At 33.0% G+C, this 13368-nt stretch overlaps 2 protein-coding genes across 2 annotated transcripts in view; both read left to right on the top strand.

Moving 5' to 3' along the window:
* Eif2alpha (eukaryotic translation initiation factor 2 subunit alpha) overlaps window positions 1–13368 on the top strand; it is a 196214-nt gene that overhangs the window by 117102 nt on the left and 65744 nt on the right. The gene's annotated exons all lie outside the window — the stretch shown is intronic.
* LOC113393642 (E3 ubiquitin-protein ligase RNF123-like) overlaps window positions 1–13368 on the top strand; it is a 53836-nt gene that overhangs the window by 674 nt on the left and 39794 nt on the right. The window contains exons 2-13 of the mRNA XM_064219001.1: window positions 1377–1491; window positions 1946–2015; window positions 3176–3318; window positions 5050–5243; window positions 5800–5925; window positions 6746–6896; window positions 8006–8143; window positions 8798–8980; window positions 9766–9918; window positions 10327–10436; window positions 11444–11562; window positions 12677–12727. Coding sequence (XP_064075071.1) covers window positions 1377–1491; window positions 1946–2015; window positions 3176–3318; window positions 5050–5243; window positions 5800–5925; window positions 6746–6896; window positions 8006–8143; window positions 8798–8980; window positions 9766–9918; window positions 10327–10436; window positions 11444–11562; window positions 12677–12727 — 1553 coding nt within the window. The remainder of the gene's footprint in view (window positions 1–1376; window positions 1492–1945; window positions 2016–3175; window positions 3319–5049; window positions 5244–5799; window positions 5926–6745; window positions 6897–8005; window positions 8144–8797; window positions 8981–9765; window positions 9919–10326; window positions 10437–11443; window positions 11563–12676; window positions 12728–13368) is intronic.

The following is a 13368-nucleotide window of genomic DNA, read 5'->3' as shown; positions in this document are numbered from 1 at the left end:
AGAATAAAGTATTTTCCGTAACGATTCATAAATGACAGAGTTCTGAGCTAACAAAATTAAATATAGCAGAAACGAATTGATAACCGACTTCATTTTTTAAGTAGATTTACGATCTACAAGTATCAAAATTAGCTACGTAGAGCTGAAACGTCAAGTGGTTCTTCATTTATACTTTTATCTATACTTAACATTATAAAGGCAAAAGTATATATGCCTGTCACTCTTTCAATGCCTCATTGAATTCGATATAATTTAGTATGAAGTAAGCTTGAACCACAAGCAAGGTCATTACATTTTGATACCTAAAACCAGACGACAAATCCCTAAAACACGAGCGAAGACGCAGGCGAAATCTATACGTTTATATCTGTAAAATACAATATTAGTCGCAATAACAATCGGTTTAGAACACTTTTTATAATAATACATATTTAGTTTGTTGATTACGGTGATAAAAATATTTATTAAAATTTAACATATTTATAAGATAGGTGCGCTCATTTTGGTCAACCTAGTGTTGCCAGCAGTACTGGTGGTACGTGTGTCAGGTGACCTCACTCACTAATAAATTTATTAAGACATAGTCTTGAGTAGATTTATATGAAAAAAAACATTACATACGATGAAAGGAATACTTTAAAATAAATTTTATAAAAAAGAATATAAATAGAAATTAATTTGTGCATTTTTTTGTGTTTCTGTGTGCGTGTGTGTATTATCAGCGATCACTTAAATGTTTTAGCATTTAGATTATGACGAGTATGTATTAGGGAGACCATTCTAGTAATATATAAGGATAAAATATATTCCTGATTCTATTACGAACTTCGACTATTACTCAGAAAATTCAATCTCAGCTGATTCGTACCTGAGGACAATTCTACTAATTTATATCGGTAACGATACGTACCAGATTCTATACCGAACCAACTTCGACTGAATCGCAGCTGGATTGTTATATTAGAATAGGAAAACGCCTTAATGACAACGATTAGGTTTCGATTGCGAAAAAGTGTCAATTTATGAATATTTACGCTTTGGTTACGTCTGCCTGGGTAGGTATCACACATTTAACAGATATTCTACCATCATACAGTAATACTAAGTATTGTTGAATGCCGGTTTGAAGGGTGAGTCAACCAGTGTAATGGGTAATATCTACTAAGATCTTTACTAAACGGTGGTTACTAAACCAATATTGATAGCGCATTAGCAATATTTCTAAACGCCCCTTATGTGCGGTGGTGAATACTTACCAATTAGGTGGTCTATTCGCCAGTCATAGGTAGGTATAGGTAGATCTATATCACGAAAAAAATGATAGTAGAATTAGTCCCCAGCTCGCTTACACGATTGTTCTAATATTTTTCTTTCAGAAGAAGCAAATATGTGAACTACATAAGTGAAAATCTTACCAAAATATTGGATGCAAAGGTAAACAGTTACAAGATTAAATCGACTAAGAAACACAACGTAAACGTTACAACCGAGGTAAGAATTTATTCGTTGTTTATATAGCAAAATTGTAATGATGTCCGTAGATTAAATATTTAAATTCGCAATGAGCAACTGTTGGGATTTCGCAAACGTTTTACAAAGGCAAATTTCAACGACAACCATGAGATACTTTAATGTTCGTACATCTTTTCTTCCCTATTTCACTTTCTTCTTTAGTTACAACATCAGCTATTAAATATATCGATTAATGGTGTAGCTGTATTTTTGCTTGATTTTATCTTACTGAATTATGTTTTGTCATCGGTGATTCATGCCTAACACCAGTAAAAAAAGTAAAAAACCATTCTATTAATGTGTTCATATAACTATACATAAATAATTAATATAATTTCTGCGGAACCATTATTGCATAAATAAAATCGCACTAGGCAGATGTTTTATTGGTTATCAGCTATTTGAAAAATCATTATAAGATATACATTTTCAGACAGCAGAATCAAATGACGAGAGGCCGGGCAGAGTTGGACCAAAACTAGTCGTTTTTGATGCGTCTACTGGTAAAGATATAGCGTTTTTATTTTAATACTAGCGACTCGCCCCGGCTTCGCACGGGTGCGATGCTGATACTAAATACACTACAGAATGTCTTGGTATATAACGTTCACAGTTTTTCAATCAGCTTAGTGCCCTATATTAAATGGACACTATTTAAGGTAGTTAATTGGATAAGGATTAATGCTGTATTGCTTGAAATCGCTTCGTAAATTAGCCATTATTTCTCGTAAAATGTAAAGGATAAAAATGGTTATTGTGGGTTCTCCCTAAGATATATATATATACATTCGAGGACTTTTTTGTAAACCTTTTTAAGGTGTACATTACTGTACTACATTCTTTTGATCTTTCTGACAGGGTTCAGCCACCGTTTGCAATGTAAGCGCAAAAAATGTGTTTATTTACGACATCATATTAGAAACCTCTAAAATTATCAGTGTTTCTCTAATATATATGAATGTATTATATGTACCAACCTTCACCTTGAATTACTCTATCTATTAGAAAAACTGCATCAAAATCCGTTAAGTAGTTTAAAGTTCTAAGCATACATAGACTTTGTTTTATACGATGTAATGATTTAGAAAAATAGTATCTAAGTGTGTTAAAAACACTTAAAGCTACCTTATTATATAATTTTGATATTATTAAGTAAGTAAGTAAGAACCTCATTAATCTACTGGATAACTACTGGCCGCAGATCTCGAATTCCTAGTTTCGAGTCCAGGATCAAAGTAATAAAAAGGCGTTGAATTTTTCTGCTACAAATTCTAAGCTTAAAGTTAGGAATTTAATATTGAAACATTACCAACAGAGACAACAATGCATCCAAATAATGCGTGTAAGTAAGAGATTGAGATAAGGGAGAGTAAAAATGAGAGGTATCGTGGGACACCCGGTTGGAACGAAGTCGCTAGCGCTATATAATATTTATTAAATAAATTAAAAACGTTTAAGAATAATTGCATATAAAAATTTATTAAGATTCCATGTGATTGAAAATAATAATAGTAGCTGTTATAAATCGAAAGAGACAGAGAAATAGAAAGAAAGAGAAGGTAGTATAAGGGTGATAATTTCTGCTAATTACGCCTATTAATAAATTCTAATTTTATATCTACAGAATATTCATATTGAATGTTACGATCTTCCATATCTCCAGGAACTGGCAGACTGGTTCTAGTTGGTGATGAACGTGTTAGTATACAAGGCTTATCAAGTTTTGCAACAATAAGGGCTACTGCCTGCGTTTTCTCTGGGAAGTGGATGTACGAAGTACAACTCGGTACTAAGGGAATTATGCAGGTAAGTTAATAAGATATATGGTAACTGGCCTTTAAGCATTACGAAATGACATCTTATAAGCGGGTGCTTATCTTCAAAAATCGTAGACTAATATAGAAAAAACTTTGATCTCGTCTATTAAAAGGAGATTGTATTTTTTTTTTGTATGTTAAATAGTAATGCCATCATGGGCCATTTGTTGTTAGGTAGGCATCACCGGAACCGCCCATAAAAATTGGTGCTGTGAAAAAATTATAACCATTCCTTATATTGCTGATGCGCCAGCGATTTTGGCAACTAAGATTTTTGTTACAATGGCTCAGTGACCCTGACTGACCCGAGTATTTGATAAGCGATCAATTGAGCGCCAACAGCGCCATGAGTTACGGGCCGCCTAGCGATGTAAAAAGTCGAAAGATCGATTCTGACGCCTTGGGCTATTGTCGTTCCCGCTCCTTACACAAGTGATAAACTTAAAAGGAGGACGAAATAGGAATTAGGAGAAATTCCTTAATTAATTTGGAACATTGCTACTACTTATTTCGCAAAAAAGAAATACACAACTTAAAGAATAATTTATATAAATAATAATAATAATATTTATTCCACAAAAAATCATCTTTATAAGCAAATACATAGTTGAACTAGGACAAAAAGTCTCAATGTATAATAACACAGTCATCAAACGATACACATCAAGAATCAATAATGATTCTTGGAATTAGATCTGTATGTATGATTACAAAAAAATCTTTCCATGATATGCCGCTCGCTTTCTAAGCTGCTAACGTATTCGTTTTGAAATGAAATTACAAAAAAACTTGTCACTTGAATAAATAAAAACTGTTCATTACCTTCAAACGTTTGAAATTTACTTTCTAAACATTTCATCAAAGAGCACAAGTCAAAAAGGCACCCCAACAGTACGCAGTGCACGGTTTAATTATAATCATGCATTTCGGTACGAAGTACTTGACAGCTAATTGGTTAAAAGGGCGCCTAATTGGATTTAAGTGAAGCGTACTGTTCGATTCCTGCCTCTGACGTTAATGGATGTGTGTCCGTGCGTTAGTTGATTTCATGGTTGACTCAACAGCCAATTGTCTTGTTCGTATGATGAATATTCAAATAAAGATTGGAATGATATTTTCTTTTTTATTTACTCTGTTTTTCATTCACAATAGATAAATAATAAAGGAACTGTAATTTAATCTTCTAGTTTAAATCTTCTCCTATAGCGTTATAATGGAATTAACATTATATGTCAGAATAATTTTGACGGAAGATAATAAGTTCTTTTGAATATTTTAGTGATACTTCACAATGTTTTCCTTCGATGCCTTAATGCTAAAGTGACTATGTTTGTTTCTTTGTTTGTTACGCTTTTGCGTCTTAACTATTCAACCTATCATCGTGAAATTGCATACATGTTGTCAATAGAACAAAAAAAGTAAGTGACTTCTCCGCGCATATGTGGGCGATACTTATTTATTCAATATTGTATACACCTTTGAATACGTATCACTTTGAATGTTACCTATATCAATTGTTAATATTAAGTGTTTAGTGATGAGTTGATGGAGTAACTAATTAAATAAAAAAAAATACCTAGATAGAAACATGAGAACTAATGGCCCTTGCTCCGAATTGGAACCCGTAATCTTCGGTTAAATTTCACGAGTTTTGCCACTAGAAAAATCTATGTCATCTAGACTATTTGATACAATTTTATTCACCACAAACAAATCGTAGATTGGTTGGTGTACATCATCTTGCACGTTCTCAATGGACACAGGAGTGGGAGACACTGCTCATTCTTACGCTTATGATGGTGGAAGAGTGAGGAAGTGGAATGTTGCCACTTCACAATATGGTCAATCTTGGCTTCCAGGGGACGTTATTGGTTCATGCATAGATTTGGACAAGGGCACCTTAGAATATTACAGGTAAATTTGAATATATCTTTGAATATTCCCTCACTCTCATTATTAAGTACGAGACTTTAAGCTATTTCTGACAGTTTACAGGTAACTTCAAAACCCCAGGCTGTTAAATTGATTTTCTTTACATTATAACGCAATTTTATTTACTGACTTGAGATTTAAACTTATGCCGAAAGGATCTACAGTCTTATAAAATGTACACTAACGAGGCAGTATATAAATACACTTTTTTATGTCATAAGGAAGTAACCTGGCAAATGGGCCAATTATGGTAAATGGTTTCCACCACCCAAAGACATTGGTGCTGTAAGAAATGTTAACCATTCCTTACATTGCCAATGCGAAACTTTTGGAACGAAGATGTGATGTTCCTTGTGTCTGTATATTGGCTCACTCACTCTTCAAACCGGAACACAACAAAATACCAAGCGTTCCTCTTTGGCGGTAGAATATCTGATGTCAAAGTCAAACCACCAACATAAAATTGCAATAATATGCAATTATAAATACATTTTTGTGTATACATAAAAGGAAATCGAATTAAGTTTTTTTTTTACAGAAATGGCGTATCTCTAGGTCTGGCCTTCGATAAAGTCGCCCACGGCTCTGGTCTGGCGTACTTCCCGGCGGTGTCACTGGCTATGCAGGAACACCTTTATGCGAATTTTGGACACGTACCATTTATGTTATTATCTTTATAAGTCATGGCCGATTATTATTACCAAGAAACCATTCGTTTTGCTTACGCATAGTAGAATTGTTTCGAGCTAGGAGTAACGGGTCGTAGGGTAAATATATGAAAATACTTCTATAGACAATTTATTTACAATCCGTAAGCAAAACCAATCGTTTATATTAAAGTATATAGTAACTGGGTTTTAATTATATTTTTTAAATCTTGTTATGAGAGTAAGATTTCAGGGTAAATTTTACGTAAAATTGTTTTAAATACATTTCCAACACGATAAGGATTCTCTGCCATAAGAGATAAATATTGTATGGACATACGGCTTCTCTCCTCATGAACAGAATGTTTGGAAATTATTATATCAAGGTTTAACTCCAATATTATGAAGATGCTCATTTGACACTACAGATTTCCCGACAATTTCTGTTTGATGCCGAACGCGAGATTAATTATAAACACAAGTTAAACACACAAAAACGAAGCAGCGCTGGCTCAGTTAGTCATTATTAATCAAAAATCTTAATAAAAATATTCTTTATTTAAATAGGCTCACAAGAGCACATTTGATCGTCATGTTACAATATTTAATCAAATGTATATGATCATGATTTTAGTTAATGGCTAGTTTCACCCGCCTATGGTGGGAATAGATTTTAGGTAGCCTTTCTGTATCCCTGACAATGTATACTAAGTTTCATGATGATCATTGAGTAAAAAAGATGTGAAAACGTAACAAACAAACTTACTTTCCATTTGTAATATTAATTAGGAAGTTACATAATTTCAATCTTTTCAATAGCATTTTTCTCCTAAACAGCTTCCCGATTGAAGGATTCGCTCCACTTCAAGCTCCTCCAATTCGAGAGTGCATACGCGCAACTCTGTTATTTAAATCACTCGAAGGTTTAATAGACGAACTTAATAGGCTTGCCGGTCTCAAGCCACCAGTAACAGCTAAGATTAGTAAAGTAAGGATACATTTATACATAATATTAATTTATAATAATTATTATATATTATTCTAGCGGCAAGATACGATGGCCGTTTTGACACATTAAAAAAGTGATGTGAAATGTAAATTTATTATCGATATAATATATTCAAATCTTTGTTTTTTGCAAGTAATTTAATTCAAGTTTTTGTTGCAAGTAGTATCTGATTAAAAAGGTTTAATAAAAAAATATATAAAATAAGTTTAAGTAATATATTCGAACGAAATCAATTTAAATCAAAAATTGGAATTAGAATGAATAACTTTATAAACACATTACATACAAGAAATAAATTGATACAAAAAAAGAAACCAAAAACATTTACTATCAAAATATAAAAAATAAAATATAAAATATTTACTGTCAACACAAATATAACACCGACTACGAGGTCGAGTGTGAGAGTGTGACGTACACGTTTACGCAAAAAAATAAATAAAAAAGTTATCTTCGCGGTACCCTAATATTTGTAGTTTAGAAATCACATTCGATAAATTTTATGACTAACTGCACGTCACTATTGACAATAAAGAACAACAATTTGCTCCTTTGATGTAATTATTTTTTAAATACGAAACTTCATGAGTGGGCAAACGTCAAAACGGCCATCATAGCGTGCCGCTACTATAATCAATAGTAAATTAATTTGTATGCTCCGTCATTTCCTTTTTATATTCTAGAGAAGATACAAGATCAACGTCTAATATTACCTTTCACCTATAGCTTCCTATTGATATGTCTAGACAGGGTGTCGCGCTCAAAAGAACTAAAAAAAACGGGCCAAATTGATTAGCTATGTATGCGTGTTACTACGCCTGACACTCGCGAAATTTCATTATATTTTTCTAGTGTGCGTGTACTTGGTGGCTAAAAGTTAACCATTATCTTTTTCGACGCATTCTCAGCTTTGACAGTCTATCTACACGATAAATTAATCTAAATTTTATAAATTTTACTGTTAAATAATTAATATATTATTACTAAATTTATGTTTATTTAATCAAAAGACATACAATTTAAAGTTTACTTTTAAATATTAAAAACCTCATAGAGTTTGAAGTGATGTTTTAATAATTGTGATGCAGGCCAAATCTGACTCTTCGAAGGCTGAAGTGGAAGTGGCTCTTCGTATCCATAGCTCAAACTCTATATACAGCCCTCGAGCCTCACCGCACAGTATGGTAGATGCACAGAGCACAGAAGTCAAGAAGATGTCGAAAAGAGTTAAGATAGTTCCCTAAATTTAAACAATAAGTATTACGTTCATACGAAAATGGTTAAATTTATTTTGGTAGATCAAGTGGGACTTTTTATATTTAATAACAAATTAATTGTACCTATTCTGCTTGTGTTTTTTTATAACGTATCGCTTTGAATAAACAATCATTTTAATTACAAACATTATCTTATAACCAATAACAAAGTATTTAAAGACCAAAGATTTAGATAGTTTTCAATGCCTTAAACGTCAATGACATCTCAAAATTAACCAATCAAATGATATTTTACATTACTCTGATCCCAATGTTAGTAGCTAAAGCACTTGTGTTTTGGAAAATCAGAAGTAACGACGTACCACAAACACCCAGACCCAAGACAACACAGAAAACTAATGAACTTTATCTACATCGACTCGGCCGGGAATCGATCCCGGGATCTCGGAGTGGCGTACCCATGAAAACTGGTTCACGACCACGCAGGTCATCGATAAAATTTAACATTGCACGCGTAATCACTAATTGGACTAGTATAAAGTAAATTTTGTCATACAATTATGATTTTACTAACAAATATCTAAAAATCGTTGGAATAACCATCTACTAAAATACTAAACGATTATTTCTCAAATCTATAAAATCTATCTTTGTGCAAAACAGGCGTTTTTAATGTCACTTGCACGTCTCGTAGTGGCTGAAATGGGGACGGTACTACGCGTGACATATGTGGTTGTGTCAGAACTGCTACCGAGGTTCAGAGGGACACTTGGTCTGAAGAACCGAGGATTAGGTGTCGACCAAAGTGCTGTTGAATTTTATCTTAAGGCGAAGGAAGATAAATTTGTAAGAACATTTATGTATATATTTGAACCTGTAGTCTATTCCAAATACAAAACGACAAAAGCCAAATAAACAACAGTTGATGTCGAATTGACGCGATATCATTGATCTAGAACGTGAATTATTGGCGGACGAGCATATAGACCACCTGATGGTAAGTGGTCACCACCGCCCAGAGACAAAGGCGCTGTTAGAAATATTAACTATTCCTTACATCGCCAATGCGCCACCAACCTTGGGAACTAAGATGCTATGTCCCTTGTATATATAGTTACACTGGCTCACTCACCCTTCTAACCGGAACACAACAAAACTGAGTACCGTTGTTTGGGGGTAGAATATCTGATGAGTGGGTGGTACCTACCCAGACGAGCTTGCAGAAAGCCCTACCACCAAGTAAAATGATTTATGATATTCATTTTTGATTTGCAAAAAAATGGCGTTTTGAACGTCGATGACGTTGTAATGTTTGCTGATTGCTGTAATTAAAATTAAAGTGGATATAATTAGTTAAGTGGAAAACTGTTGTATTATAAATAAAGATATATTCGTCAAGAACTGTTAGTAGTTTACAATATAGATGAGCTATTATCAAATCACAAGGAGTACGTTAATCTAAGGTTTGTTTATCTGAATTTTTTCTTCGATTTCTTTATTTCACTAATGACTCACCCCGGCGATGTAAGATCTCTTGTGCCTATAATTAAACTAACTTGACTTTTAAGCTGGTAATAATAAGACGTATTGATGTTTGGCAATGATGATGGCCATTATGATTTTATTTTTAGAACGGACTCTCCCAAAAGTTCTTAGCTCAGCCTCAGCCCCGTCTTTGTACTCTTTTGGATTTACTCTGGACGTTTCTCGAGGAAGCAGCACTGTGTGATGTGTTGGAACATTGTGTCGTAAGGGAGTGTCTGCTATACGACCTTGTGTCGCCGGTAGGTTACTATTTATTCTATGATAGCTTCATTAATTTATCAATTTCTCCTGGCTAGTTACTGTTGACACTACCATTTCAAAAATTAACATTTTAAAACAAAAAACAATCATTGAAGTCGGTCCATTTTTGGATCGAAGGATACAAATTTATCGAAAATGAAACGGATTTCACATTCTCTATTTAAAAGTGTGACGTCATAATTATGGATGGTCGTGGTTATGGATAGCTTAAGGATTCTACCAAGTTTAAAGCACTTCAATTACTTATTCATCATATCATCATATCATCATATCAGCCTGTATTAGTCCACTGTTGGACATAGGCCAACCCCCAAGGCGCGCCATTGAGCCAGATCTTTGGCCTTTCTCATCCACTCCGGCCCTACTCATCCAATTACTTTTTATAGGACATGAACTTTACACAACAGTTAGAAGGTCTGTATGTACTCTGTGGTCTGATGCAACATCGAGATACGAGACATCATCTCGTCAAATATGTTTTCTTCAATAAAATAACGTTAGTACTATTCATTGTAAATTTTCTTTTCTCGAATAAATTAAGAAGTAAAAGTTTTATTGGGTATATGACAACAATGGCTATAAAAACAGAAACCTCGTTGTTCGAAGAGCTTAAGCATCAATTAATTAGCTCCCCAAACATCGTTGGCGAAATTGACGGCTGTATCACGTAGACGTAAACTCTTGAAGATATTATTATTATGAAATAATATATGTAATCATGTAATTAGTAAATAAGAATGTATAATACAATAAGGAAATTTTAATACAATAAGGCAGGGACGCAAAAATCTGTGTATAAAGATACAATAAAAGTTATGCGGCTTCGGTCGCGTTTTAGAGGTTAGTCGTCAGGTATTTGGAATAAAAAGAAAGAATATCATAGTATTTGGAGTTCAAGCTTACTGCATACAAAATTAAATCAAATTCAGTACAGTTGTTAGCCGTGAAAGAACAACTAACAAACAGGCAGAATTACTTAAGCATTTATAATATTAATATAGATATGAAACAAAGATTTATAATCCCAATTAAGATTTTAATAACTTGACTGATTTATCGTTTAGTTTTCGAGAGTTTCGAAGTCAATAATATTTACCTTTGTTTATTGTAAAAAAAATACTAATAAACGTAAACTTCGTGTTCTTAAATTGAGAAGATATTGAGTAAATCAGGACAACTTTTCTGTTCCAAGAATAAACTAATGACATTGCCCTCTACCTGAGTAACAAAGTTGTGCTGCGAATTCTGCAATAATATAATATAAGATTGAACTTGCTTTCAAAGCGCTTTTAAAGCGACGTGAGGTCGAAGTAGTTTAAAAATAAGATTGTTAAAATTTGCTTAAACGATTGCACCAAAATTTATTTCATTAAAACGAAAATTATAACTCTTAAAATCGTTGATGCACGAATTTTTACACCATCTTTTGGACACATTTTTTATTATACTCATCGTAAATATTCATCGAGTTCGAATTGAATTAAGTTTTTTTTTTTTTCTAAGGTTCGATAATTTCCTAAACATAAAATGTCCAGACGAGACCGTACTACGATCGATCATCCGAAAGCCTTGGTGGCAACGTCCTACATCGGTACAAGGAGAAACTGATCCCCAAATAGCTGGTATGTTATTAATTCCATTGTAAACTGTCTGAAGTACAATGAAAGATGATAATGATAAATAATTCTAATTAATTTGAATTGATAAGAGCCAAGATGTCATAGTAGCTTGAACACGTGTATTTTATCCAATGGCCCGTGAAGTTATTGATTCAAATATGGGTTACTATTCTTAGTCCAGTCACCGGGTAGGTTTTGACTTACAGAATGTCAAAGAGAGTTTAAATCTAGAACGTTACTATACGCTGGTACTTGAGAACACTTATCTGATTCAAAATAATTTCTTCAAAAAGTTGTAACATAACCTAAATAAAATGTATTTACAATGTTGTCAGATATACGTAAGTGTTTTCTTCAGTATTCTTTAAATGGATCGATTGATACACGTGGATTACGATGTTTTCATAAATAAACATCAATAAAATGCAAAGGTAGAAAAACAACATACTAGATCAATTATTTTAAGTGAATATAGATTCGTAGAGTGCTATTTGCTATTTATATCTGATTATAAATTATTTATTTTAAAACAATTTTTGCTGATTATCATTCAGACAATTTAAATGATAAATTAATACAAAATTATTTAACATAATTTTTTTTGGAATTATGGAAACGGAGTGATTATGTAAGTGAGTGCGATTTATGAGAGGTGCAATGGAATCAGATTAATTAATTTAAAATGGCAGAGGATGTTAAAATAACGTACAAGTGAGAAGAGTAAAGATTAAAATAATGGTGTTTTCAAGAACTGTTCTTTTGTACATATTCGACACCAAAGAAATATATTTTTTATTAGATACTGTTACAAATTCATAATCAAACGAGGTTATTTTAGTGTATATTTGAGCCAAATTAACAGTAAGGACTCTGTGGATTTTATAAATTCCAGTGCTCTTATTTGTGTTAAAATTGGCAAATATTGGTATTTCTTTTGCTAATAAAGAAACAAAATAAAAAAATAATGAGTCAGACATAATATAGAATTATGGAATATATAAAAGTAATAGTATCCAGTTTATCATCGTCTAAACGAGATCATTTTTTGGAAGAGCAGGTGGTCTTCAAAACTTCAAAACATTTCCAACTTATATAACAGAAATTTTTATCCTTGTAGAAATAGCGGAGAAGGGCATGACACGTTCCACATTCGCACCAACTGGGACAGGTATTTCTCGTAAATTGGATGAACATTAATGTCGTAGAGATCATTGAAATATAGGCTAAATTTTAAGCGCTAAGGATGAAAACAAAATTTTGTGATCCTTTTTCCAAATATTTATCTGAACTTTATATAAAATAAGGATACTTTTAAAACTTGTTTTTCGAAATATAATTAGACCAAGTGTACTGACAATCTTGAATACAGATTGTAGGTTCGAACTCGGGCAAGCATCACTGAATTTTTACATGTGATTTGTGTTTATAATTGTAATTCATCTGAAAACATCGTGGAAAAACCTACATTTGTTGGTTGAGCGTCATTCACCAGGGATCCCACCAATCCGATTATACGATGTATAATGATTCGAGTAAAATTACGGTTTACGTAATGGTTGAATTTGACTGTATCATAAGTTATTTCTTTCTGGAAAAATGCGTTACGCGTTTCCCCCGTGTGAAATGGGGTGTATTGGCGTCTCGCCCATGAGACCTAGCGTGCCCTAGTATTGTGGGATACCCACTGAAAACCCAGCGGTACCCTATCCGTCTCTTTGGCGGCGGGATCACTTTCACATGCTACCATGACGTATCGAATAAACCTACTTTGTATTAGTCAAAAACTAAAAATACCTTTAAGCAATTGTA

Source organism: Vanessa tameamea, chromosome 25, assembly GCF_037043105.1.
Source record: "Vanessa tameamea isolate UH-Manoa-2023 chromosome 25, ilVanTame1 primary haplotype, whole genome shotgun sequence".
Lineage (NCBI taxonomy): Eukaryota > Metazoa > Arthropoda > Insecta > Lepidoptera > Nymphalidae > Vanessa > Vanessa tameamea.
The sequence above is the reverse complement of the archived record's forward strand: the minus strand, read 5'-3'. Positions and strand labels throughout refer to the sequence as shown.